The sequence below is a fragment of the Sorex araneus genome, chromosome 8, assembly GCF_027595985.1.
Source record: "Sorex araneus isolate mSorAra2 chromosome 8, mSorAra2.pri, whole genome shotgun sequence".
Lineage (NCBI taxonomy): Eukaryota > Metazoa > Chordata > Mammalia > Eulipotyphla > Soricidae > Sorex > Sorex araneus.
The window spans coordinates 8,023,115-8,046,522 of NC_073309.1; the positions used below are offsets into that span (position 1 = coordinate 8,023,115).

The 23,408-nt window shown below is 57.3% G+C and overlaps 1 protein-coding gene across 1 annotated transcript in view; it reads left to right on the forward strand.

Annotated features, from left to right (window-relative positions):
* Positions 1-17,075, forward strand: part of FA2H (fatty acid 2-hydroxylase) — a 42,654-nt gene extending 25,579 nt beyond the window's left edge. The window contains exons 3-7 of the mRNA XM_004600524.2: positions 6,988-7,130; positions 8,367-8,473; positions 11,596-11,768; positions 13,335-13,587; positions 15,790-17,075. Coding sequence (XP_004600581.1) covers positions 6,988-7,130; positions 8,367-8,473; positions 11,596-11,768; positions 13,335-13,587; positions 15,790-15,869 — 756 coding nt within the window. The 3' untranslated portion in view covers positions 15,870-17,075. The remainder of the gene's footprint in view (positions 1-6,987; positions 7,131-8,366; positions 8,474-11,595; positions 11,769-13,334; positions 13,588-15,789) is intronic.
* Positions 17,076-23,408: the final 6,333 nt, after the last annotated feature.

The window sequence follows — 23,408 nt, forward strand, 5'->3', positions numbered from 1 at the left end:
CAGAGACACACAGTGGCCCTGGGCACCCCGTCTCACGCGCCCCCTGCCCTGGGCACCCCACCTCACGCACCCCCTGCCTAGACATAGCCAGGGCCACCTCCCTGGTCCAAGGCTGGGGTCTCCCTGTGTGTTGCTTAGGGGGACCCTGGGGTCCTGAGGGGCCACAGGTGGAAATACAGGGCTAAGCAGCAGCCTTGCCCGGAGGCAGCGCTGGAACCCGACTGCCCACCCCCCACCCCCCACCCCCCATGTCCCCTCGGGTCTCTGTTTCCTCCTTGAATAACTTCAAGTGTGACTGTCCCTGACTATCCCCAAACCAGTGTCACCCGATCAGGCAGGCCCCGCTCTCAGGGAGCGGCTGGGGACACGTGGGGGTGCCCAGAGAAGCCTGTCTCAGGGACACAGGTGACGGTTGGGGCTGGGCGGATGCGGCCCTCCTGAGCCCCAGGGCTTGGGCAAGGCGCCGAGGGCTGGTGCCTGGAGCCCTGTGCCTCAGGCGCTAGGACCCCCTGCAGGTGTGAGGTCTCGGAAGCCGGCGGGGTGGGGGCCAGAACCTCGTCCTGGGAAGGACCGCAGCCAGCTGCTGAGCGGGCGCGGAGGGCAGCGTGCGGGTGCAGGCGCTGCGGGGGGCGGCGGGTCCTGGGCTCCAGCCTCAGGGTGGGCTTTGGGGCTGAAGGTAGCACGGGAACCCCTTGGAAAGACTGGATTTGTTTGATCTTGTTTTGGGGTCACGCCCAGGGATGCTCAGGGCTTACTCCTGACTCTGCTCAGCGAGCCCCCCTGGCAGGATCTTGGGGGACCATGTGGGATGCCGGGGATCAAATATAGGTCAGCTGGGTGCAAGGCCAGTCCCCTCCCCGCGGTGCTGTCGCTCCAGCCCCGAAAGGAAAGACTTAAACAAGAGCCACGGGGCATGGCATGGCGAGTGACCAGGAGGGAGAGCTTGAGGGGTGTCCCCGGAGTGGCCGGGGTCCCCGCAGGTTGGGGTCACTGCAGGGGTGTCCCACCATCATAGTGCCCTCAATTGGCTCGGAGCAGAGTGGGGGTCCCTGGTGTGACGCCTGGGCAGAGTAGAAGGCCCTGAAAGGCCCGAGCCCAGGGTGCCCTGCCCAGCTCAGAGGCCCTGGAGTGCGCTGGACTCTCAGGCCAGGCATGGAATTTTACTGGAACAATCTCTAGACTAACCCACCATCCGCGGCCAGCAGAGGGACAGGAAACCGGCCCAGGGCCTCTCACCCCTCTCCGCCCTCCTCTCCCGACTCCTGGAGTGCGCCTGCGGGCTTCTGAGACCCCTCTGGAGTCCCCACATCCCTGCATCCTTCTCAGGGCCCCCCACAGCCTCCTCCACCCGGGGCACTTGCTCGAGGAGCAGCCTCCGGGCCCTACTGACCGGCCGCCCTCTGAGGAGCTTGCAGTCCCTGCCCCCGGGCCCCTGCTCCTGTGTGCCTCGGGGGGCTGCGGGTGTCAGCTAGCCTTTTGTGTTTCCCCAGCACGGGACAGGGGCTCATAGTGACCTGATAGGGCTCAGGAGAGCTTCAGCTGCCAGCCAGAGTCACTGTTGGTTGGTCTCCACCTCTGGTTACCCTAGTCACTGCTGGCTACCCCCACCCCTGCTGGTTACCCTCACTCCTGCTGGCTACCCTAGTCACTGCTGGTTACCCTCACCCCTGCTGGTTACCCTCACCCCTGCTGGTTACCCTAGTCACTGCTGGTTACCCTCATCCTTGCTGGTTACCCTCACCCCTGCTGGTTACCCTAGTCACTGCTGGTTACCCTCACCCCTGCTGGTTACCCTCACCCCTGCTGGCTACCCTAGTCACTGCTGGTTACCCTCACCCCTGCTGGTTACCCTCACCCCTGCTGGTTACCCTAGTCACTGCTGGTTACCCTCATCCTTGCTGGTTACCCTCACCCCTGCTGGCTATCCTAGTCACTGCTGGTTACCCTCACCCCTGCTGGTTACCCTCACCCCTGCTGGTTACCCTAGTCACTGCTGGTTACCCTCACCCCTGCTGGCTACCCTCACCCCTGCTGGCTATCCTAGTCACTGCTGGTTACCCTCATCCTTGCTGGTTACCCTCACCCCTGCTGGCTACCCTAGTCACTGCTGGCTACCCTCACCCCTGCTGGTTACCCTCACCCCTGCTGGCTACCCTAGTCACTGCTGGTTACCCTCACCCCTGCTGATTACCCTAGTCACTGCTGCTTAGCTTAGCTTAGTGACCCAATTTACAATTACAACTGAGCCTCACCCTGCCCCATCTCCTGTGTGGTGGGAGAGAGGGTAGCAGAGGGTGGCAGGACGTTAAGATGGTTCTGGGAGAGGGCCCCCACCCCTGGCTGCACCCTCCCCATCCCGTCCTGCTCCAGCTCTGGAGTGGGGCCACTGTCTGCCCACAAAAGGACCTGGGGGCAGCTGGGAGCCTTGCAAGGGAGGCCCAGGGGGGTCCCAGAGAGGGGGGAGGGAGGGAGAGTGAAAGGGAGGGTGGGGAAAGGAGAGAGAGAGATAGTGAGAGGGAGGGAGAAGAGAGGAGGTAGGGAGAGAGGGAGAAAAGAGAGGGAGAGAGGAAGAGGTAGAACACAGACTACCTCCTTCTCTCACCAGGCGCCCCTGGTGGTGTTTTTCACCCTGACTGCCCGCGCTTGGCTCAGAGGTCCTAGCTGCCCCTTAGCCAGTCCCTTAGACTAATGTGTCAAACCCAAACACAGTTCTCCCGAGACACACACACACACACACACACACACACACACACACACACGCACACGCACACGCACACTGCAGGGAGAGCTCTGGGTTCTGGTACACACATGCACACATAGTGGGGAGAGCTGGTACACACAAGCCCATACACACACGCACAGCAGGGAGTACACACACACACATGCAGAGAGCTCTGGGTTCTGGGGCGTGCATGCATGCACACACACACATGCACACACACACACAAGCATGCACACACACACACAAGCATGCACACATACATTCATACACATCCGTTGGTGCCAGGAGTGGACTTCCACAAAGTTGTCAATGTCGTCTCAGGCCTGTCAGGGGTTGCCCTTTAGGGACCCCCAAGGTGTCACTGGGAACGCAGGCACGCAGGGTCAGGACCAGGGCCCGCCTTGGCTCGGCCCCCCCCACCCCGGGCGCCCCTGGTGGTGTTTTTCACCCTGACCGCCCACGCTTGGCTCAGAGGTCCTAGCTGCCCCTTAGCCAGAGTTCGGGTCGCCTTCTAAGGGGCTTGGGAGGAGCCCGACGGGACCAGCACTGCCCCCTGTCCTGTGGGCGTCCCTGGGAGGGCAGTTATGGCGGGGGCGGGAGGCGCAGGCTGCTTCCTGCCGCACAGAGCCCAGCACCCCCAGGCGCCTCCCACCCCCTATTATCAGGCTGTCTGGAGGCCTCTGGCGGCCCCATCACTGGACCCAAGTGTGGAGAACGGCCCAGGGGACCCCTTGGTACCCCACCATGCACCCCTGCAGACACCCTCGAGCTCTGCGCTGGGGTCTCAGCCCGGGGTGGGAGGCCCGAACAGCAGGCAGGGTCCCAGGGCCCTGGTGAGCAGGACTGGGAGCCAGCAGCAGGATGGGGGGCGGGGCTGAGCAGGACCCCCACTGACCCCTCACCCCCCCTCCTCACCCCATCTGCACACTGGCTCCATCCTCAGGGCCCAGAAATGGGAGCAGCTTCCTGTCCTCTCACCCCCACGCCCATCTCGGGCTCAGGAAGGCCCCAGCTCCGTGCACCTTGGGGCCGGGGACCGTCCAGGAAGCAACTGTCCCGGCCCTGGCATTCGGCTGAGGCCCCGCTGCTGGGCCCCTGGGAGGTCGGTGCCACCTGGCCCCTGTGCTGCCCAGAGAAGGGGCAGGGGCGCAGAGTCCTTCCGCCCACTCTCGCCCTTTCCCGCTGCCAGGCCCTGGTGCTGCTGCATTCCTGGCATAGCCGTCGGGGCAGGGGCAGGCGGGGCAGCGACCCCTGCTGGCCCAGACTTGCCTGTGCCTGGGGGGAGGGGCCAGCTTGTTAGGGGTCCTTGAGCTCACCCCTCCCCCACAGACCCTGCCGGAGCCGTTTCTGGATACAGCATCCCGGAGCACCTTGTCTGGCTTTAGGGGTGGCCCCGGGGGGATCCCTGAGGGGTCCGGGTTTGCTGCCAAGGGGGAGCCCCCCGGAGATCTGGGAACTGGAGGGCGGGACCCGGTCACTCTGCCAGGCCCCCTCTGCTGAGGCTCTCCCTGTGTCCCCCGAGACCAGGCAGCAAGAGTGGCAAGGGGCTACGCCAGGATGCAGCCGAGGATGGGGAGGGGCGTGGGAAGAAGAGTCCTGTAGCCCTCCATCTCTCGGAAGCCACAGGGTCTCCGGGCTCAGCCCCCCACTGTCTCTCGGGGCCTCAGTGTCCATGCACTGCGCAGGAGGCCAGCAGGGACCTCCTGCAGTCCTGCAGTCCCGAGAGATGCGCTGTCTGGGCCTTGATGTTACAAGGGGCTCCCTCCAGGGTGGCCCCTCCGTGCCCAGGCCACAGCACTCAGAGGGGTGGGCACACAGGCCCCGAGGGCCAGCAGGCAGGTCGGAGGAGATTGTCCCTGCGGGTGTGCTAGGGAGGACCAGCGTCTTGTCCGAGGATCAGAAAGGCAGCAGGGGGGCTGGAGAGATAGCACAGTGGGTAGGGCGTTTGCCTTGCACACGGCCGACCCGGGTTCAAATCCCAGCATCCCATATAGTCCCCTGAGCACGGCCAGGGGTAATTCCTGAGTGCAAAGCCAGGAGTAACCCCTGTGCATCGCCAGGTGTGACCAAAAAAGCCAAAAAGAAAAAAAGAAAAAAAAAAAAAAGAAAGGCAGCAGGACAGCCCTGGGAGGAGGGCGGCAGGAGGCTGGCCTGGCCCCGTAGCCCCCTCCCCCACCCCAACACACACAGCTAGCCTCACCCCCGCTGTCCTTCCGGGTTTTGATTTGGGTCGGTGTGGGGTTCTGGGTCACACACAGCGGTGCTGGGGGCTTATTCCTGCTCGATGCTGGGACTCGGACCCTGGCCGTCCATGTGCACAGCACGGGCTCAGCCCATTCAGCTCCCTCCAGCCCCTCTGGCCTTGAGTTCTGCCACTTCGCTGGAATCCCCGCCCGCTGCAGTTCACTTAGACATTTCACCTGCGTCTCAACTGGGTGGCGGGGGCACATCTGTCAGCACTCGAGGATTACTCCTGGCTTTCTGCTCAGGGGACCACCTTGGGTGCTGGGGCTAGCGCCCAGCCGACTGCTGCGTGCAAGGCAGGCACCCTGCCCCACAGCCTGCTGTCTCTCTGGCCCTGCACTTAGCTGTCTTACCCTGGGCTTTGCTTGCTCTCTCTCCCTCTCTTTCTCTCTGAAATGGCTCAGTAGGGACAGTTTTGTCGGGCCCACTTTGAGGCTGAGAGAGACCCGCGCCTCCACACCATCATTGTTTAAGGGAGTGGAATCGCAGTTAAGTGGCACAGGAGCCACGGAGTGTCGTGTGGGGCAGACAGAAGTGGGGTTTAGGGGCCAGAGCAATAGCTCAGCGGGTGGAGCGTTTGTCTTACACATGGCCGATCCAGTTTCGACCCCCAGCATCCCATAAGGTCCCCCGAGCACCACCAGGAGTAATGCCTGAGTGCAGAGCCAGCAGTAACCCCGGAGCACTGTCAGGAGTGGCCCCCAAATAAAACAAAACTAACGCGGAGTTTCACTCAAGGCAGATGAGTGCAAGCTGCAAATGCATAGTGCCATTGTTAGAGGAATGATCGAGGAGCGGAAACAAACAAAAAGGACAAGGCTGAAGTGCAAATAGAGGAGAGGAAGTAGAACACTTTCCAATACTCCATCCATGCAAAGTCGGGAAGACAAGAAAGGATGCACAGTGGAGGCAGAGGGGGTATAGAGAGCACAGACCAAGATGGCAGCCCCCGCTGGCATTAAACTGTCCAATTAAATGGCAGAGATCGTCTGACTAGACAAAAACAAATCAAACCCTTCCGAGTACTGCTGGGAGTGGCCCCTGAGCACTGCCAGGTGTAACTCCCCCTCAAAAAAAATTTTTTTAAGCAAGACCCAGCTATGTTTTTTGCCAGAGACAGGTTTAAAGTGTGTGTGTGTGTGTGTGTGTGTGTGTGTGTGTGGAGAGAGAGAGAGAAAGAGAGAGAGAGAACGAGAGAACGAGCAGAGGCAGCGGAATGGAAAGAATGAGAGCATTCACCCAAGGAATCCATTTCCTCCTGGCTGGGATAAGGTCTAGGAGACTTGGGCATGGGAAAGGATACACATGTGTGTGTATATACACATACATACATACATACATTTATACACACATATGGTGTGTACAAAAAAATCAAGCAATTTTGCTTAATGATTATGTGAATTAATAGATTTTTTAAAAAAATGGATCCAAACTAACACCAAGAAGACAATCCCAGGACTGGAGAAACAGTGTAAGCTTGTCTACCTCTCACACAGTCGTGTTCAGTCCCAGGCATCATGCGTGGTCCCCCAAGCACTGCCAGCCATGATCTGGAGCTCAGAGCCAGGAGTAAACCCTGCCAAGTGTGCCCCCTGCCCTACCCCACACCCCCCGAAAGAAAGAAAAGAATCACATGCTGACAGAGAGGAAATACTTTTCTCCAGGTGCAGAGTCCATTGACTCTGGTCCATGGAGATTCCTGGTTAAGAGCTCAAGCTTCAGGAACAGCTGCACCCGGGCGCTCAGGTGTCACCCCCAGGCTCGGTGCCTCTCTCTTGAGTTGACCATCCACACTGTGTGCTGACAGTCCCCAGGCTAGCCGCTCCAGCTCCCTGCCAACGCACGAGGAGAGAGTGCTGGCTTGTGTCCTGGACACTATTTCTGTGGCTGAGGGCTGGGTTAAGTGGTGTCCCCCTGTGCCGAGGCCAGGGGCGAGGCCTGGGGCACTGTGGCTGCTGCTGCGGGAGAATGGACACGTCTGGCTGTGAATATCAAGGAGCCACTTGCCTTTGTCTCTCTAGGACCTGGTGGACTGGCAGAAGCCCCTGCTTTGGCAGGTGGGCCACTTGGGGGAGAAGTACGATGAGTGGGTCCACCAGCCAGTGGCCAGACCCATCCGTCTCTTCTACTCAGACTTCATCGAGTCTCTCACCAAGGCCGTCTGGTGAGCCCTGCCCTGGGCCCGGGGTGGGGGGTGAGGGGTCTGTCTCCCCTGAGGGTGCCAGCTCCGTGTAGAAAGGAAGGGGGACGCAGATGCCTCCCCAGAGCCTAGAGCTGTCATCAAGCTCTTGGGGGTAGTGATACATGCCATTGGCACACGCCAGCCCTGTGCACGTGGCGGGGGTGGGGAGCCCCCTGTAGTGCTCAAGGGGGTCCACTCTCAGTTATGCTTTGTCCCACAGGGTGGGCCCGGCAGCTTGGACTGAGTGATACTCAGGCTCAGCACTGCTTGGGGCACTGGTGCTCAGGGAGCCATGCCATGCCAGGACCACACTCAGAGCCACGGGCACGGCGCTGTAGCCTTTGAACTACCTTGACCCAAGAGCATGGATTCAAGATGTCCTGTAAAGGGCCAGAGAGAGGAGCTGGAACCATAGTTCAGGGGGTAAAATGACCCAGGTTTGATCTCCAGCATCCCAGAAGGTCCCCTGAGCACCGCCAGGAGTGATTCCTGAGTGTGGAGCCAGGAGTAACCCTTGAGCACCGCCAGGTGTGGTTCTAAAACAAAATAAAAAATCATTTTAAGGGCCAGAGCGGGCCAGAGCGATAGTCCAGCAGGGAGGGTATTTGCCTTGCATGCAGCTGACCTGGGTTTGACGCCCCCCCCCTCCGCCCCCAGTACCGCCAGCAGTAATTCCTGACTGCAGAGCTAGGAATAAGCCCTGAAGGCATCACCGGGTGTGACCAAAAAATTAAATAAATAAATAACAATAAAGGGCCAGAGAGAGTTACAGCAGGTAAGGCACTTGCTTTGCATGCAGCTGCGTATGACTATGACTGACCCTGATTTGATCCATGATACCGCATATACTCTCCTGAGCACAGAGCCAGGATTAACCCCTGACCACTGCCAGATGTGGCCACAAAACTCAAATGAATTAGATGATAAATAAGATAAAACACCCTCTAAGTGGTGACATCCCAACCTGTAGCCAGAGCCAGACTCTAGCGAGGAGATTCCAGCCAACAGTGCTGGAACAATTTTTCCTGCAATTAGTTCCTCTGCCACAAGAGGTCAGTGTCTACCCAGCTGCGCCAGATCAGTGGCCAGCACGTCGCAGCCTGCTCTGTTTAGGACCCCTTTGGGTGCAGGTCTCTGCCCCTGTCCTCCTCCCATGTAGGGAAGGGAGGCCTTCAGGGCACTGTGCCTAGGACCCCGCTCACCCCACCCCTCCTGCAGGTACAGCGTCCCCATCATCTGGTTGCCCCTGATGCTGTACCTCAGCTGGTCCTACTACCGAACGCTCGCCCAAGGCAACGTCCGGCTCTTCGCGTCCTTCACCACAGGTAACTCGGTTCGCTCCCTCCTGGGCCAGGGACACATCTGCGCTCTCCCTGGTCCTGAGTTCCCCGGAACACAGATACCCCCCCACCCACCCCCACCCCCCGCCCCAGACACACGAGAACACCAGCCACACACACAGATTTTTAATTTTTTTTGGGGGGGGGTTTGGGTCACACCTGGCGATGCTCAGGGGTTACTCCTGGCTCTGCACTCAGGAATTACTCCTGACGGTGTTCAGGGGACCATATGGGATGCTGGGAATCGTACCCGGGTCGGCCACGTGCAAGGCAAACGCCCTATCTGCTGTGCTATCGCTCCAGCCACACACACACACACACACAGATTTTTTAAGCAAAAATTTTCCTGTAGAAATGGTCTTCTGACACCAGACACCTCCCCAAGGCTGTAGAACAAAACGAAACAAGCAAGAAAGCAAGTGCCCCTCCACGTGGAGCCGAGGGAAGTCACATCAGCAGGCAAAGAAGTGATTTTAGAGGGGGACTAAGGGCTGGAGGGGCAGGATGGGGATAATGCATTTGCCTTGCATGCAACCCTACCTGATCCCTGGCACTGAGTGGTCCCCCCAAATACTGCCCGGCTGACCTCTGAGCAGAGCCTGGGGCCGTCCTGGAGCACCGCTGGGTAGTTCCCCTGCCCTGCCCAGTGGAGGAAGGGTCAGACTAATTGACTCTAGAGACCGGGACCTGGTATGCTAAGAAATAAACAAGGGGCTGACAGCGGGGAGGGCGCAATTCCTGGCATCCCATAGGGTCCCCCAAGCCTGCCAGGATGCCAGGAGTGAGTCCTGAGTGCAGAGCCAGGAGTAACCCCTTGGGTGTGGCCGAAACCCAAAACAAAATGAGCCCATTTCCGGCAGAGGCCCTGGAGGGCTGATGAGCTCAGCCGGGGTGAAAGCCGGGGCAGGAGAGGCGAGGCAGCGTCTGCGGGTCTCCGGGCAGAGACGGGGGCAGCTCCAGACTCCAGCGAGGAGATTCAGCCCACCATGCGGGCCCTCCGGGGCGGCTCCTGGAGCACGTGGTGGCCCCCTGGAGCAGCACCGCCATCGAGCCCTTCCCCAGGAGGGGGAGCACCTCCCAGGAGTCGGGGCCAGTCGGGGTCATGCGACTCCAAGTGCATGCCTGGGCAGGTGACAGTGAGGGGCTGGTCTGTGGCATGTGGAGAGGCGTGAGAGACGCTCAGGGGGCTCTCGTCTCCCAGACGCTTGCCTTGAGGCCGGAGCCCCCCGTCTGCCCCCGCAGCTCCCCCACCCGCTGCCTGCCCTCCTCTCCCAGGTGGGGGGGTGGCGAGTCGGGGTCCGCAGGGACAGGTGCCACCTGTTTCCCCCTGAGCTGGGGAGACCCAGGCTCTGCGGCGGCCCCTCCCCCACCCTGTCCCCCAGCCCAAGGCTGTGCCGCGAGGGTTAACGTGCGTGCCCGCCAGCCAGCCAGCGGCAGCCAGTTCTGCCCACGCTGAATAGTTCGGGCACAGCGCGGGGCTTGTTGCTCGGGAGGCCGGGCCGCTGAATCAGCCACTGTCCGCGCCGCTCCCCAACAATCCCCGACAGTGGCGGCCTCGGGGTGGGGGTGGGCCCCGGGCCCTCGGCCGGGCTCCTCCAGAGATGCCACCCAGTACCAGCTGCAGCTGGATGGGCCGGCACGGGCGATGCTGGGGTGAGGGGGCGGGCCGAGGCCTGACCTATAGGAGGGGCCCCTCTGCGTGGCAGGAGGTGGTTTGAGGGCCCCGTCAGAGCCGCAATGTGCTGGCTAATCAAGGTCAAGTGCACACGGTCCACCGTGATGGGGGATGCACCTCCTGCCTCCTCCTCACCCCCCCACCCAGAAGCTGAGTGGAGGAAGGGGAGCCCCAGTGCACCCCAGCCCAGCTGTGGAGCAGGTGCCTCTCTCGGGAAGTCGGGGTGCCGGGAGACGCCAGTTCAAGCAGGAGCTCCCCAGAGGCAGCTGAGAAGCAGAGGTTGCTCCCCTCGGGGTGAGCCCCCAGCCTTTCAGGGGGCCGGAGAGAGCGAGTCCCGGCCAGGACTGTTGCTATCTAGGGCACCCTAGATTGAACTGGGGGGCCAGGAGCGGGGAAAGGGCCGCAAAGAAATGCAAAGCATGGGGCCAGAGAGGGCACATTGGGGAGGGCACTGGCCTTGCATGTGGCCGACCCAGGTTCAATCCCCGACACCCACAGGCTCCTCCCAAACCCCACCAAAAATGATCCCTGAGTGCAGAGTCAGGAGTAATTCCTGAGCGTCGCCAGGTGTGGCCCCAAAAAGACAAACCAAAACTAGAGCAAAGAAATGCAAAAGATCAAGCCCAAGGCCCGGAGACCCCGGATCCCTACCCCAGGGCCCTTCAGCCCTGCGAGGGCAACCAAGACAAGGATGGGTACAAACAGGGCCCAGGCAGGACTGAGGATTATACTGAGATGCTCAGCAGGATGAGCACATGCCGACAGGCAGGAGACCAGGGTTCAAGTCCCAGCACCTCACAGGCCCCGAGAGCTGCCTGCAGCAACCCCTGAGAACCCCAGGGTGTAGCCCAGAAACTGAATGAGAAGAGTGTGAGAGAGGAAAGAGGGAAAGAGAGAAAAGAGCAGAGGGAGAGAGAGGAGAGAGAAGAGAGAGGAGAGAGGAGAGAGGAGAGAGGAAGAGAGAAGAGAGGAGAGAGAGGTGAGAGGAGAGAGGGAGAGGGATGAGAGAGGAGAGAGGGGGAGGAGAGGGATGATAGAAGGAGCAAGGGAGAGGATCAGGTGACAATGAGTTGCCGGGGATCGAACCCAGGACTCTGCTTTTGGACCCTTCTCCTGGGCCTCTCCGGGCCCTTACCGGAATATGAATCCCACTCACCCTGTGATCTGCACAGCAAAGCCCTCCTGCCACTTTGGGGGCCGCACTTCGATACAGGAATCAGGGGACATTCGTAGGCCCCAGCCCCAGGACGTGACCACCAGCTGCTGGCACTGTTCCTCCCGGTCCCCCTGGGGGGCAGCTCAGCTCGCAGACCCGTTCCCGTGAGCCTCAAGCCCGCACAGAGCCTCCCTCTGGCCTCCCTGCCTCCCGGTGCGCCCAGGCCAGCAGGTGGTGGGCGCAGCACCTGTCCTGACCCGGGCGCTCTCCCCGCAGAGTACTCGGTGGCCATGCCGAAGGCCGTCTTCCCCGGCCTCTTCGTGCTGGGCATGCTCGGCTGGACGCTGATGGAGTACCTCATCCACCGCTTCCTCTTCCACATGGAGCCCCCCAGCAACAACTATTACCTCATCACCCTGCACTTCGCATTGCACGGCCAGCACCACAAGGTGAGGGCGAGGGGGCCCCGGGGCTGCAGCAGGAGCTGACTCCCAGGGGCGCCCCATCTTCCTGCAGGTCTGGCCGCACGAAGCAGGGGTTTGGATGGTGCCGGGAGGCCTGGCTGGGAGCTAGCGGGGCTGGCAGGGACACGAGTGAGCGGGTGTGTGAGTGTATCTGTGTGTGTATGAGTGTGTGTGAATGTGTGTGTGAGTGTGAGTCTGTGTGAGTATATGTGAGTATGTGTGTGTGAATGTGTATATGCGAGTATGTATGTATGAGTGTGAATGTGAGTGTGTGTGAGTATGTGTATGAGTGTGTGTATGTATGTGTGTGTGAGTGTGTGTGAGTATGAGTGTGAGTGTGCATGTTTGCACATCTGGAGCATGTCTCTGCACATGTGTATGCCACACACCTTCCCGTGGACACCGTGCTCTTTGCACCCAACACCCTTGCAGCCTTTGTGCCGACCCCGGTGCCTCATCCTGCGTTCACCCATCAGGTGCTCAGGGCGCTCCCAGTGCTCAGTGAGCATCAGAGTGCTCAGGTGCTCTGAGTTCGGAGGTTCTGGGAGCCCCTGATCATGACAGCCCCATGCCAGTGGGTGGAGCTTCCTTCTGAGGGTGCGGGGGTGGGGGGGTCAGAGAGATAGGACAGACTGGGGGTCTCCCCAGTCCCCAGCAAGGCACTGCCAGCTTGAGTCTGAGCCCCCAAGCTGCCACCACCTCTGGGTACTTTGAGGGTCACCTGGTGGTCCAGCATGAGCACGGGGTCTCCACTGTTCCACCTCTGCCTGGCCCCCGGCAGACACTTTGGAGCCAACATCAGGGCCCTTTTCTGCTCTGGGTCACTGTGACCTCACCCTCTGGGGACAATGGAGGCCTCCAGCGAGGACCAGGGGCAGGAAGGGAGCAGGTATTATGCAGTGGCCACCGAGGGCCAGCGACTGGGCTGGAAGCCTTCAGCGCCTCCCCAGTTACTGACACACTGCGGCCTGTTTTGTTTTGTTTTTTCCCCCTTTTTGTTTCTTTTTGGGGCTGGACCTGGCAGTGCTCCAGGCTTTCTTCCTGGCTCTGTGCTCAGGGATCACTCCTGATCCCAGGAGACCACATGCAATGCCAGGGACCAAACCCAGACCAACAGTGCAAAGCAAACATGCTCCCCACTGGACCGTTTGTCCAATAAACTAGCCCCCCCTTTTTTTTTAATTTTATTTTGGTTTTGGGTCACACTGGGTGATGCTCAGGGGTTACTCCTGACTCTGCACTCAGGAATTACTCCTGGCAGTGCTCAGGGATCCATATGGGATGCTAGGGGTCAAGTCCGGGAAGGTAAGTGCCCTCCCCACTGTCCTCTCTCTCTGACCCCTGCAGAGTGGCCTCTTGAGCCTAAAGCAGGACCCCATGATCTGGGCAGTCGTCCATGGCCCACCCTGGCTGGGAAATGGGGGACCCGGGCGTCTCTGGCAGACTTTCAGGCACCGTGACCTGCCCTGCCCAGACCCAAGGAAGGCGGCATCTGCCCAGGGCAGGTCAAGGCCGCCCCTGCCCCGCTGACCACCAGCGTCTTCCCCACAGGCGCCCTTCGACCAGTCGCGCCTGGTCTTCCCCCCAGTGCCTGCCTCGGTGGGCGTGGCCTTCTTCTATGTGTCCCTGCAGCTCCTGCTGCCTGAGGCAGTGGGGGGCACCCTGTTTGCGGGGGGCCTGCTGGCCTACGTGCTCTACGACATGATCCACTACTACCTGCACTTCGGGTCCCCGCGCAAGCAGTCCCACCTGTACGGCATGAAGGCCCGCCACGTCAAGCACCACTTTGCACATCAGAAGTCAGGTGAGCACCCTGCACCCAGCACCCCACGCAGTGGGCAAGACTAGCCTGGGGTCTCTGCTACTCACTGCTGGGGGCTTTGGAGGGGGGTGCGGGGAAGCTGAGCAGAGACAGATAAAGGAGGAAGTCACTAACTAGCCCATATACTTCTAGAGTAAGAAGCACGTCCAGAAACCCTCGGCAAAGGGGGAGCCGGGGAAGGGGATAGAGTGCGAGGTGATATTATCAGTGTAGCCACATAACCAGGCGAAGTACACGGGTGAAATGAGTCTTAATCATATGTTAGGTAACCCACTGTTAGCCTGATATTCTCATCGCAACGTGTAATCGATATAAAAAATAAATCACAAGTGGGACCAGAGAGATAGTACAGTGGGTAGGGCACTTGCCTTGCATGCAGCTGACCCAGGTTAGATCCTGGCATCCCACATGGTCCCCTGAGTCCACCAGGAGTGATCCCTGAGCACAGAGCCAGGAGACACCACTGAGCTCAGCTGGGTGTTCCCCTCTCTCCAACAACAACAAACTAAAAGAAAACTGAGAGTGTGCTATTTTGACATTCTTTTACTTGTCCTACCTCCAACATGTCTTATCTATTTTGCTCCTACAGCACATCTCAATTCAGGCACTGATTTTTCATTGCAACTACTGGATCTGTACTTAGTGAAAAAGTAGGGGTCAAGAGTACAATGGGTAGAGGCTGGAGCAATAGCACAGAAGGTAGTGCATTTGCCTTGCACGTGGCCAACCCGGGTTTGATTTCCAGCATCCCATATAGTCCCCCGAGCACCGCCAGGAGTCATTCCTGAGTGCATGAGTCAGGAGTAACCCCTGAGCATTGCTGGGTGTGACCCCCAAAAGGCAAAAAAAAAAAAAAAAATTAAAAAAAATAAATAAATAAAAGCATTAAAAAAAAAAAGAGAGTACAATGGGTAGAGCACTTGCCTTGCACGCAGCTGACCCTCCAGGCGTGATCTCTGAATTCAGAGCCAGGACTAAGCCCTGAGCACCACCAGGTGTGGCCCCAAATACAAAATACATAGTTTCCTGGGCTGGAATGAGGCTGGGCAGTTGCATACAGCTTCTTATATATGAGGCCTCAGGTTCGATCCCTGACAACACACACACACACACACACACACACACACACACACACACACACAGAGTAGATTCAGGGGCTTGATAGATAACACAGATGGTAAAGTGCTTGCCCTGCACACAGCCAACCCAGGCTCGATCCCTGACACCACATATGATCCCCTGAGCCCGACCAGGAGTGAGCCCTGAGCACAGAGCCAGGAATAAACCCTGAGCACAGCCAGCCATGGCTCATAAATAAAAAACAAAACCAGAAACATTCCCATGTATAGGCTGTTCCATGGGGCCAGAGTGATAGTACAGTGGTAGGGTATTTGCCTTGCACGCAGCCAAGCCAGGTTCAATCCTCGGCATCACATATGGTCCCCCAGGTACCACCAGGAGTGATTCCTCAGTGCAGAGCCAGAAGTAGTCCTTGAGCATTGCCAGGTGTAACAAACAAACACATGTGTGGGTTGTTCAGCTGTACTTAAAGTCTTCTTCGGGTTGGGGTGATAACTCAGCAGCTGGAGCACATCCTTTGCATGCCGGAGCCTCAGGTTTAATCCCCGGCATCACATGATCCCCTGAGCACTATAGGGAGTGACGCCCCCCCCACCCCACCCCAACACTGAAGGGGGAGTCCTACCACCTGATGTGGCCCCAAAACCAGGACCCCAAGAAGACAGTGCTCCAGTAACTGAGTTGAGTAAGTTCTTACCGGAAAGTTAGAATGATTCAGATGGCCTGAAATGGAGACCTTTGCCCCTCAGTGGCCCTGGCCACGTTCCCCGGGCTCCGGAGCCCCCCTGAGCTTGTGGCCATCATCTGGGAGTGAGGGCAGAGCACGGGGTCAAGCGGTCTGAGAAAGTGGCCCTGCAGAGAAGCCACAGGAGCTGAGAGCTCGTGGCAGCTGCATCTGTCCAGAAGGCCGTCGAGGGGCCCGAGTGTTGGGGCAGGAAGGCACCGGGCGCCTCCGAGGAAAGAAAGAGGCAGTGAGGGTAGGACAGCAGGCTGGTCAGCTTGCCCAGCAGCTCCCGGGCCACGGGACACAGGCCGAGCACCCCCATCTTGCGCCCCCTCCCTGCTCATTGCCTCACCTTCTCGCCCATTTCTCTCCCTCTCCAGGATTCGGCATCAGCACCAATTTTTGGGATAGCCTTTTCCACACCCAGATCCCCGAAGAACCCCAAGCGAAGACGCAGTGACCACTCGCAGCCCCTCCACCCTGCCCCCGTCCAGCCCTGGCCCTGCCCCCCCGCCCCCGCCGGCCCAGTCCTGCTCGTCCAGACCTGGCGGCCAAGCAGCTCGGGCTTCGTGTGGCCCTCCGGCCGGATGGTAGCCCCTGAACACGGACACAGGCTTGGAGGCTGCCCTCCGGAGGGGCACGTCCAGCTGGGGGCGGCGGCTCGCACAGACTAGCTCTTTCCTGAGAGCACCCGGGAGCCGGCCTGAGGGGTATGAAGGCCACTGACCCGAAGGGCCCGCGCACCCCCGAGTCTCGGTGCTGCCTCGGCCAAGACCAGGGTGTGCCGGGGCCGTGGCAGGTCCCTGCCTGGGCGACAATGGCTGCTCCGGTGCTCAGAGAAGTCGGAGGCGGAGGAACGACTCTCACGGAAGAGATGGCGTGATGCCTCCCAGGGCCGCCCCAGGCTCCCGGGCAGCACCTCTGTGCCCTGCCAACCCAGAACGCCAGCTGCACTGCCAGATGCCTCGCCCGGCACCGCCCCCGCCCCGCCGGCCTGACCCTCACCTGCTCGCGCACACAAGCCAAGGGCAGCTGGCGCCAACGTCCAGGCTGGCAGAAGCCCAGCCCCTTTTCTGTAGGAGCTGCCAGCTGCTCTCGCCGTCTCTCCCCCGCCTCTAGAATCACCAAGAGACCTCTGCGAGGGTCCCCCGCGCCCCACACTGCCAGCTAGCCCCGCCGTCCCCGCCCCTCCCTCAGACCTGACCCGCTGGTGCCTCTGACAGCCAAGGAGATTCACGCAGTGCCTTACCCCTCCCCACCCTGCTCCCCCCCACCCCGGCAGAAGAGGCCCCCACCTTTTCTTCCTCGTAACCAAAACCCTCAGTGTTCACAAGAGGGTCTTATTTATAAACTTGAGCGCCACCCTTAGTCTCGTCCCAGACCGAGTAGCTGCTGAGACCGCCCTCCTAATCCTGCGTGTCAGGCTTATGTTTTTAAAAGAAAATTGTGCTCTATTTTTGTTCCCTTCTGACGCATACACCATCACTACTTGAAACCTTAGAATCTTAAAATGAGGGCAAAAGAGAAACAAGTTTGACCGATCCTGTGACCTGTGCCATTTAACGGCAGTTATTTAAAGATTTTGGAATAAATATACACACTACAGTTGTGAAATAAAGGTGTAAATAAATTGTATATTTTGGAAAAAAAATAAAAAACATTGAAAAAGATGCCTCCAAAGTTTAGCTGCTGCTCATCAGAGTGATCCGACGTTCTTCAGACTGGACTGGCCCCGGTAGGGGCCGTGCTCGATCAATAGCCAGACTGGCACAGCGGGTAGGGCGTTTGCCTTGCACGCGGCCGACCCGGGTTCAATTCCCAGCATCCCATATGGTCCCCCAAGCACCGCCAGGAGTAATTCCTGAGTGCAGAGCCAGGAGTAACCCCTGTGCATCGCTGGGTGTGACCCAAAAAGGAAAAAAAAATAGCCAGACTGGGTCGCCTTCCTGGGGCCCTGACGATAATAAATTGGGTTTTATTCCTTGATTTTATTATTATTACGTGGCATCTCTGAAGATAGCGTCTCCCGTTCCCGTTCTGGCCTGCACGTGGTGGGAAGGGGTAGCACTACTGCCCGCAGCAGGGATACACCAGAGAGGAGGCGTTTCTTCTGGAATCGGTTAGACCCCAGCGAAGGTTCCAGTTGACTTAATACAGGGTGGGGGCAAGCCCCAGTGCCTATGCCCATATGGATACGGGCACTTCCAGCCAGTTCAATCTAGATGAAACCGTTTCTCAGGACATCCCCTCAAGCCGGCACATCGGGGGCCAGCTGGGGGCCCTGGGAACTGCTCGGCACCCATCCTTAAGTCAGTAGGAGCGGCGGGGCGGGGCCTGGATGCAGCCCCGTCTTCATGGTCTGAAAGGGAAGCTGGCCACAAAAGCAGAAGCGGAAATAGAAGTGAGCTGACGCTGGCAACATGCAAAGAGCCCCAGGCCCTCCCTGCTGACTCGTCCTGCTCTGGGAGCCTGTGGGCCTCACCACGGCCTAAAGGAAAGTGGCGCCTAGAGCCGGAGCCATCCTTCCCTCCAGCGCCTGGAAGGCATCACTGGAATCCAGCCCATCCAAGCAGAGAAAGCCTCGGCTCCCTTTCCTCGACGGCACTGGAGATCCGACCAGGCAGCCTCACACCCAAGAGGAAGGAAAGCGGCCAGGGAGATGACTCAAAGTGTACGTGTGCTTTGCATGCAAGAGCCCCATCACCAGGAGCGTCCCCCACCCCCTCAGAAAAGGGGAAGGAACAAATAAAAAGGAAGAGACCCACTAATGGTACTAACCCACCAGAGGAAAGTCAAGATTAAGCACAAAATTAATATGATGGGGCAGGAGCAGTAGTATAGCGGGTAGGGTGTTTGCCTTGCACGTGGCCGACCCAGGTTCGATTCCCAGCATCCCATATGGTCCCCAAAACACTGCCAGGAGTAATTCCTGAGTGAAGAACCAGGAGTAATCCCTGAGCATCGCTGGGTGTGACCCCCGAAAAAGAAAAAAAATTAATTGTTGAAAAACACCTTTTAAAAAGTGAAACAAAGCTACCTTTCAAATGCCCAAGTTGGGTCAGGGACTTAGTGCAGAGTGTTAGGTACTTGTCTTGCACACGGCCAATCATAGTTTGATCCCTGGCACAGGGTATGGCTCCCCAAGCCCTGTCAGGAATGACCCCTGAGCTCAGAGCCAGGAATAAGCACTGAACACAGCTTGTGGTCCGAAAGCTAAATCCAACACAAAGCAAAATTGAAAAATTTGGGTTAGAAAGAGTCTAAGAGTAAGACGTTGGTTTGACTCTTTGGCCACATAGGGTCCCAGGAGCACCACCAGGGGTCACTGCCGAGCACAGAGTTCAAAACTATTCCTGAGTACAGTACATCCATCCACCCAAAGCCTAAATTTGGGGCTGGGAAGATGGCTATAAGGATTAGAGTGGGGGCTGGAGTGATAGTACAGCGGGTAGGGAAGGTCTGCAAAGTTTAAGTTTAAGAAGAGAACTCCCAGAATGACCACCAACTGGGAGCTCTTTGGCACTATTGCAGCAATGTGGGAAGATGCCGTCCACTGACAACATCGACGAGGAATATGATCGACTGATTCAGCACCTCCATGACTGCGTGAGGAACACAGAGAGTGGGAAAGCCACAAAAAGACAACTGTCTTCGGAAACTCTCGAGCTCATTGGCCAATGTGGTTTGGCACGAGCCTCAGGCAACCAAAAGCTAACATCCGAGCTCGAAAAACAGTGCAGAGGAGTGATAAAGGAAGACCTCAGAGAGAGAAGAACAGCAATGTTGGCTGATGTGGCAGAAGCCGGGGAAAGTATTCACAATGCTCACCCGTCCTTTGCCAACTACAAGACCAAGATGACTACCCTCCGATGCCCTGATGGCTCTATCACATCTTCCAGAAGGGCAATGGAGAAGAATATTCATGACTTCTTCTCAGATCTTTTCGACAGCCACATCCACCTGCCCACATACCAAATTCCACAGGATAGATATGTCGTTCCCAACATCCTCCCTTCCGAAATCTGACACGCCATTTCGTTGGTAAAGATGCGTACAGCACCTGGTCCAGACCAGGTCAGACCCGAACACCTGAAGAATCTGCCGCCAGTACTTGTCAATACACTGGCTTGGCAATACATGCTACCTGTCCATATGCAAGGTTCTGTCCCAATGGAAAACCAGCAGGACAGTTCTGTTGTACAAGAAGAGAGACATCCACGACATCAGCAACTATTGCCCAATCTGCCTGTTGTCTGTCGTCTACAAGTTATTCACTCAACTCATCCTGAATAGAATAGGCGGAATACTAGATGAAGGACAACATGCGAGCAAGCCGGGTTCCAAAAAGGATTCAGCACAATTGACCATATCCACACAGTGACCCAGCTCATTGAAGTTTTGCAAGCATTCAAGATGCAACTCTGTCTAACATTCATTGATTTTAAAAAAGCCTTTGATTCTGTTGAGATTGAAGCAGTCATCGAAGCTCTAGCCAAATGGGGCGTTCAAATTCAATACATCAAGATCCTCCGCCAGCTGTATTACCGATTCACCACCATGATCTCACCATTCTACAAGGAAGTGATCATCAACGTAAAGAGAGGGGTTCGGCAGGGTGATACCATTTCACCGAAACTCTTCAGTGCCACCCTCGAGAACGTCATGCGACGACTGGAATGGGAAGGAACGGGAGTGAAGATAGACAGTCGGCAACTACACCACCTCCGCTTCGCTGATGACATCGTTCTCATGTGCCAAACATTAGCCAAGCGGCACAAATGCTGGCTGACTTTGACCTCGAGTGTGGAAAGGTCAGACTGCAGTTGAATCTCACCAAAACAATGTTCATTAAAAACGAACTAGTCCCTGGGGCTGGAGAGATAGCACAGCGGGTAGGGCGTTTGCCTTGCACGCGGCCGACCCGGGTTCAAATCCCAGCATCCCATATGGTCCCCTGAGCACGGCCAGGGGTGATTCCTGAGTGCATAGCCAGGAGTAACCCCTGTGCATCGCCAGGTGTGACCCAAAAAGCAAAAAAAAAAAAAAAAAAAAAAAAAAAAAAAAAAAAAAAACGAACTAGTCCCTGGCGTTCCATTTGCTCTCAACGGAACTAACATCTCTGAATGCAGCAGCTATGTGTACCTCGGTGGAGAACTCAACATGAGAAATGACTTGGCGCCAGAACTGCGCAGGAGTAAGAGAGCAGTGTGGAACGCCTTCAAGAGCGTTGAAGAAGTGGTTAAGAGGACGAAGAACCTTCGGCTCCAGGCACATCTTTTCGACTCCACCGTTCTTCCTACACTCACATTTCACTCAAGTGAGAGAAGAAATGCGGAGTTCCAACCTCCGTGAATGATCAAGAATCAGGGATGCTGTCTCATTTGCCAAGGTATTGAAAGTCAGATGGGCCAGACACGTAATGCGATTTAGAGATGACCGCTGAACTAGAGCTGTTACTGACTGGATTCCACGAGATGTCAAAAGACCACATGGCCGCCCACCTACGAGATGGTTAGACTTCTTTGTCAAAACCCTGAATGAATAGTTTGAGGCTCTTCATGTTCCTAGAGTGAGCAGATACCATTGGGCTACACTAGCACACGACAGGGACAAATGGAGACGTTACTGGCCCCCACTCGAGCAAATTGAAGATTAACGGGATGACAAGTGATACAAGTGACAAGTGATTTTGTTTATTTCCTCTGCTGCTTGTGGTTTTTCTTTGGGGGAGAAGGGTTACACTGAGCAGTACTCTATGTTCAGGGGTTACTTCTGAGTTTGCTCTGGGGACTGTGTGGTACCAGGTATGGAACCTGGGTCTCCCGCACGCAAAGCATGTGCACTCACCTTTCGAGATAGCTGTTTCTTTTTTTTTTCTTTTTATTTTTTGAGATAGCTGTTTCTTTCTGTGAGGAAAGGGCACCAAAATGAAGACTGCCTCGTGTTTGCTCAGGTAAAGAACCACTTGAATTCTCACCAGAATAAAGGTGCAGGCTGACCACCTCTCCTGCTTCACTGGCAATGACCAGCTGCCCCGCAGGGGGGGAGGCCCAGAGACATTAGCTGGTTTCTGGCGTTACATATTCATTTCTAAGTACGCCCTCTCCAGGGGATTCCCGTCTCATCTGGAGCAGAGCCTCTCTGCTTGTCCCAGTCTGCCATAGACTCTTTCCTCTGATCTCTGCCCTGACACTTTGCAAGATTTCTTGCCCAGCTTGCAACCCTCCAATAAATGGTGGCCTCGTCTCGAGGCTTCTCACTGTGGATTTAGCTCCTGCAGATTTCATACATAGGGTGCTGCTTCTGGGGGTTTCACTGACCTCTGCTGCCCTCTGCCGACCACATGCAACCTTGCACCTAGGACAGATGTTACTGATCTCTACTTCCTCTCCCCACTTCCCTTCCTTGTTGATACAGTGAATTTGGGGGAAGGGTGGGGAGTTGTTGGGAATCCCTTGTGACGCAGGGGATGGCAGGTTGCAGGGCTGGGCGACATGCTGGACAATGAGGATCTGAACTCATTATACACTGGCAAGGCGTGCTGCGGGACCTGAGGATCTGAACTCATACACCTGCAAGGCAGGTGCTCTCAGCCACGTGTGGTGCCGTTCCTCCAGGCTCTGATCGACACTTATAAAACCAGATGTCTGTGATTGTAAGATCCCCACCTTTCCCTTGTTACCTTGGGTTATTCTTTTCTCATTCACAGTATATGAATATATATAATGTATACATATACATATGCTGGAAGCTGAATATACATATGTGAATGTGTATTTCCATAAAGATTGGATCACTGTCACTGTCATCCATCCTGTTGCTCATCTATTTGCTCAAGTGGGCACCAGTAACATCTCCATCGTGAGACTTGTTGTTATTGTTTTCGGCATATCGAATACGCCCCGGGTAGCTTGCCAGGGCTGCAAAAAACTTAGACTGGAGCTTCCTTTCCAGTTAGATGACACCACACGATGTTTCTGTAAGGAGGCTGCCACGTGAGAGAGGAATCTGGGAGATTCCCAAACTCTCACCGTCACTCTTCCCCATAGGCATTATGAGCTTATACCAGGGAAAAGGAGATATAAAAAAGATATAAAGAAGGAAAGGGCTGGGGAGATGGCTCAGAGCGTTGGAGAATATCTGCTGCTGGGACGCTCATTTCTCATGAGGCCCCGCTAGGAGCAACCACTGAGCTGGGAGTGGCCCCTGAGCACCACCAGATGCTCCCCACCCCCAAGAAGCAGAACTGGCACAAGGGGGAGGCAAGCATGGAAATAAGGAGACTGGGAGGTCAAGAGAGGGGGTGTGGGGGAGCCCATGGGAGTGGGATGGGGGTTCTCTGCAGGGGGGTCTGGAGGAGGCCTCCCGGAAATGTCCAGACAGAGGCCAAGAGATTGGGATATCCACCCAATCCACCCGTTTCCTCCCCTAAAGGCTGAGCGCTGTCCTCAGGGGTATGGTCGCCCTCGCTGTGCACTGTCCCTCTGGTAAGCCCACCAGGTTCCTTGGCTTTGACAGAGGTCCTGGTGTGAAAGCAGACGGACACTTAGCTCAGGTTTAGTGAACCTGCCGGGAAGTGTCTGCCGGAGCTGTCGCTGCAGTCAGCGCTGAGGGTGTTCGTGAGGACCAGAGGGGGACAGGACAGGGGGAGAGGGCAGGACTGCCTCATCCACAACAGACCAAAGGCAGTCTCCTCCATGCAAGAGAAACTGGGATTAAAAACGCCTGCTGTTCCAGCTCTGGAATGCTATATGGTCCCTTGAACCCATCAGGAGTGATCTATGAGTGCAGAGCCAGGAGTCAGCCCTGAGCATCGCTGGGTATGTGCTCCCTGCCCTGAAGAAAATAGTTGTCTATGGTTTTGTTTTTTTTTTGGGGGGGACTGGAGTGATAGCACAGTGGGTAGGGCGTTTGCCTTGCACACAGTCGATCCGGGTTCGATTCCTCCGTCCCTCTCGAAGAGCCTGGCAAGCTATGGAGAGTATCCCGCCCGCACGGC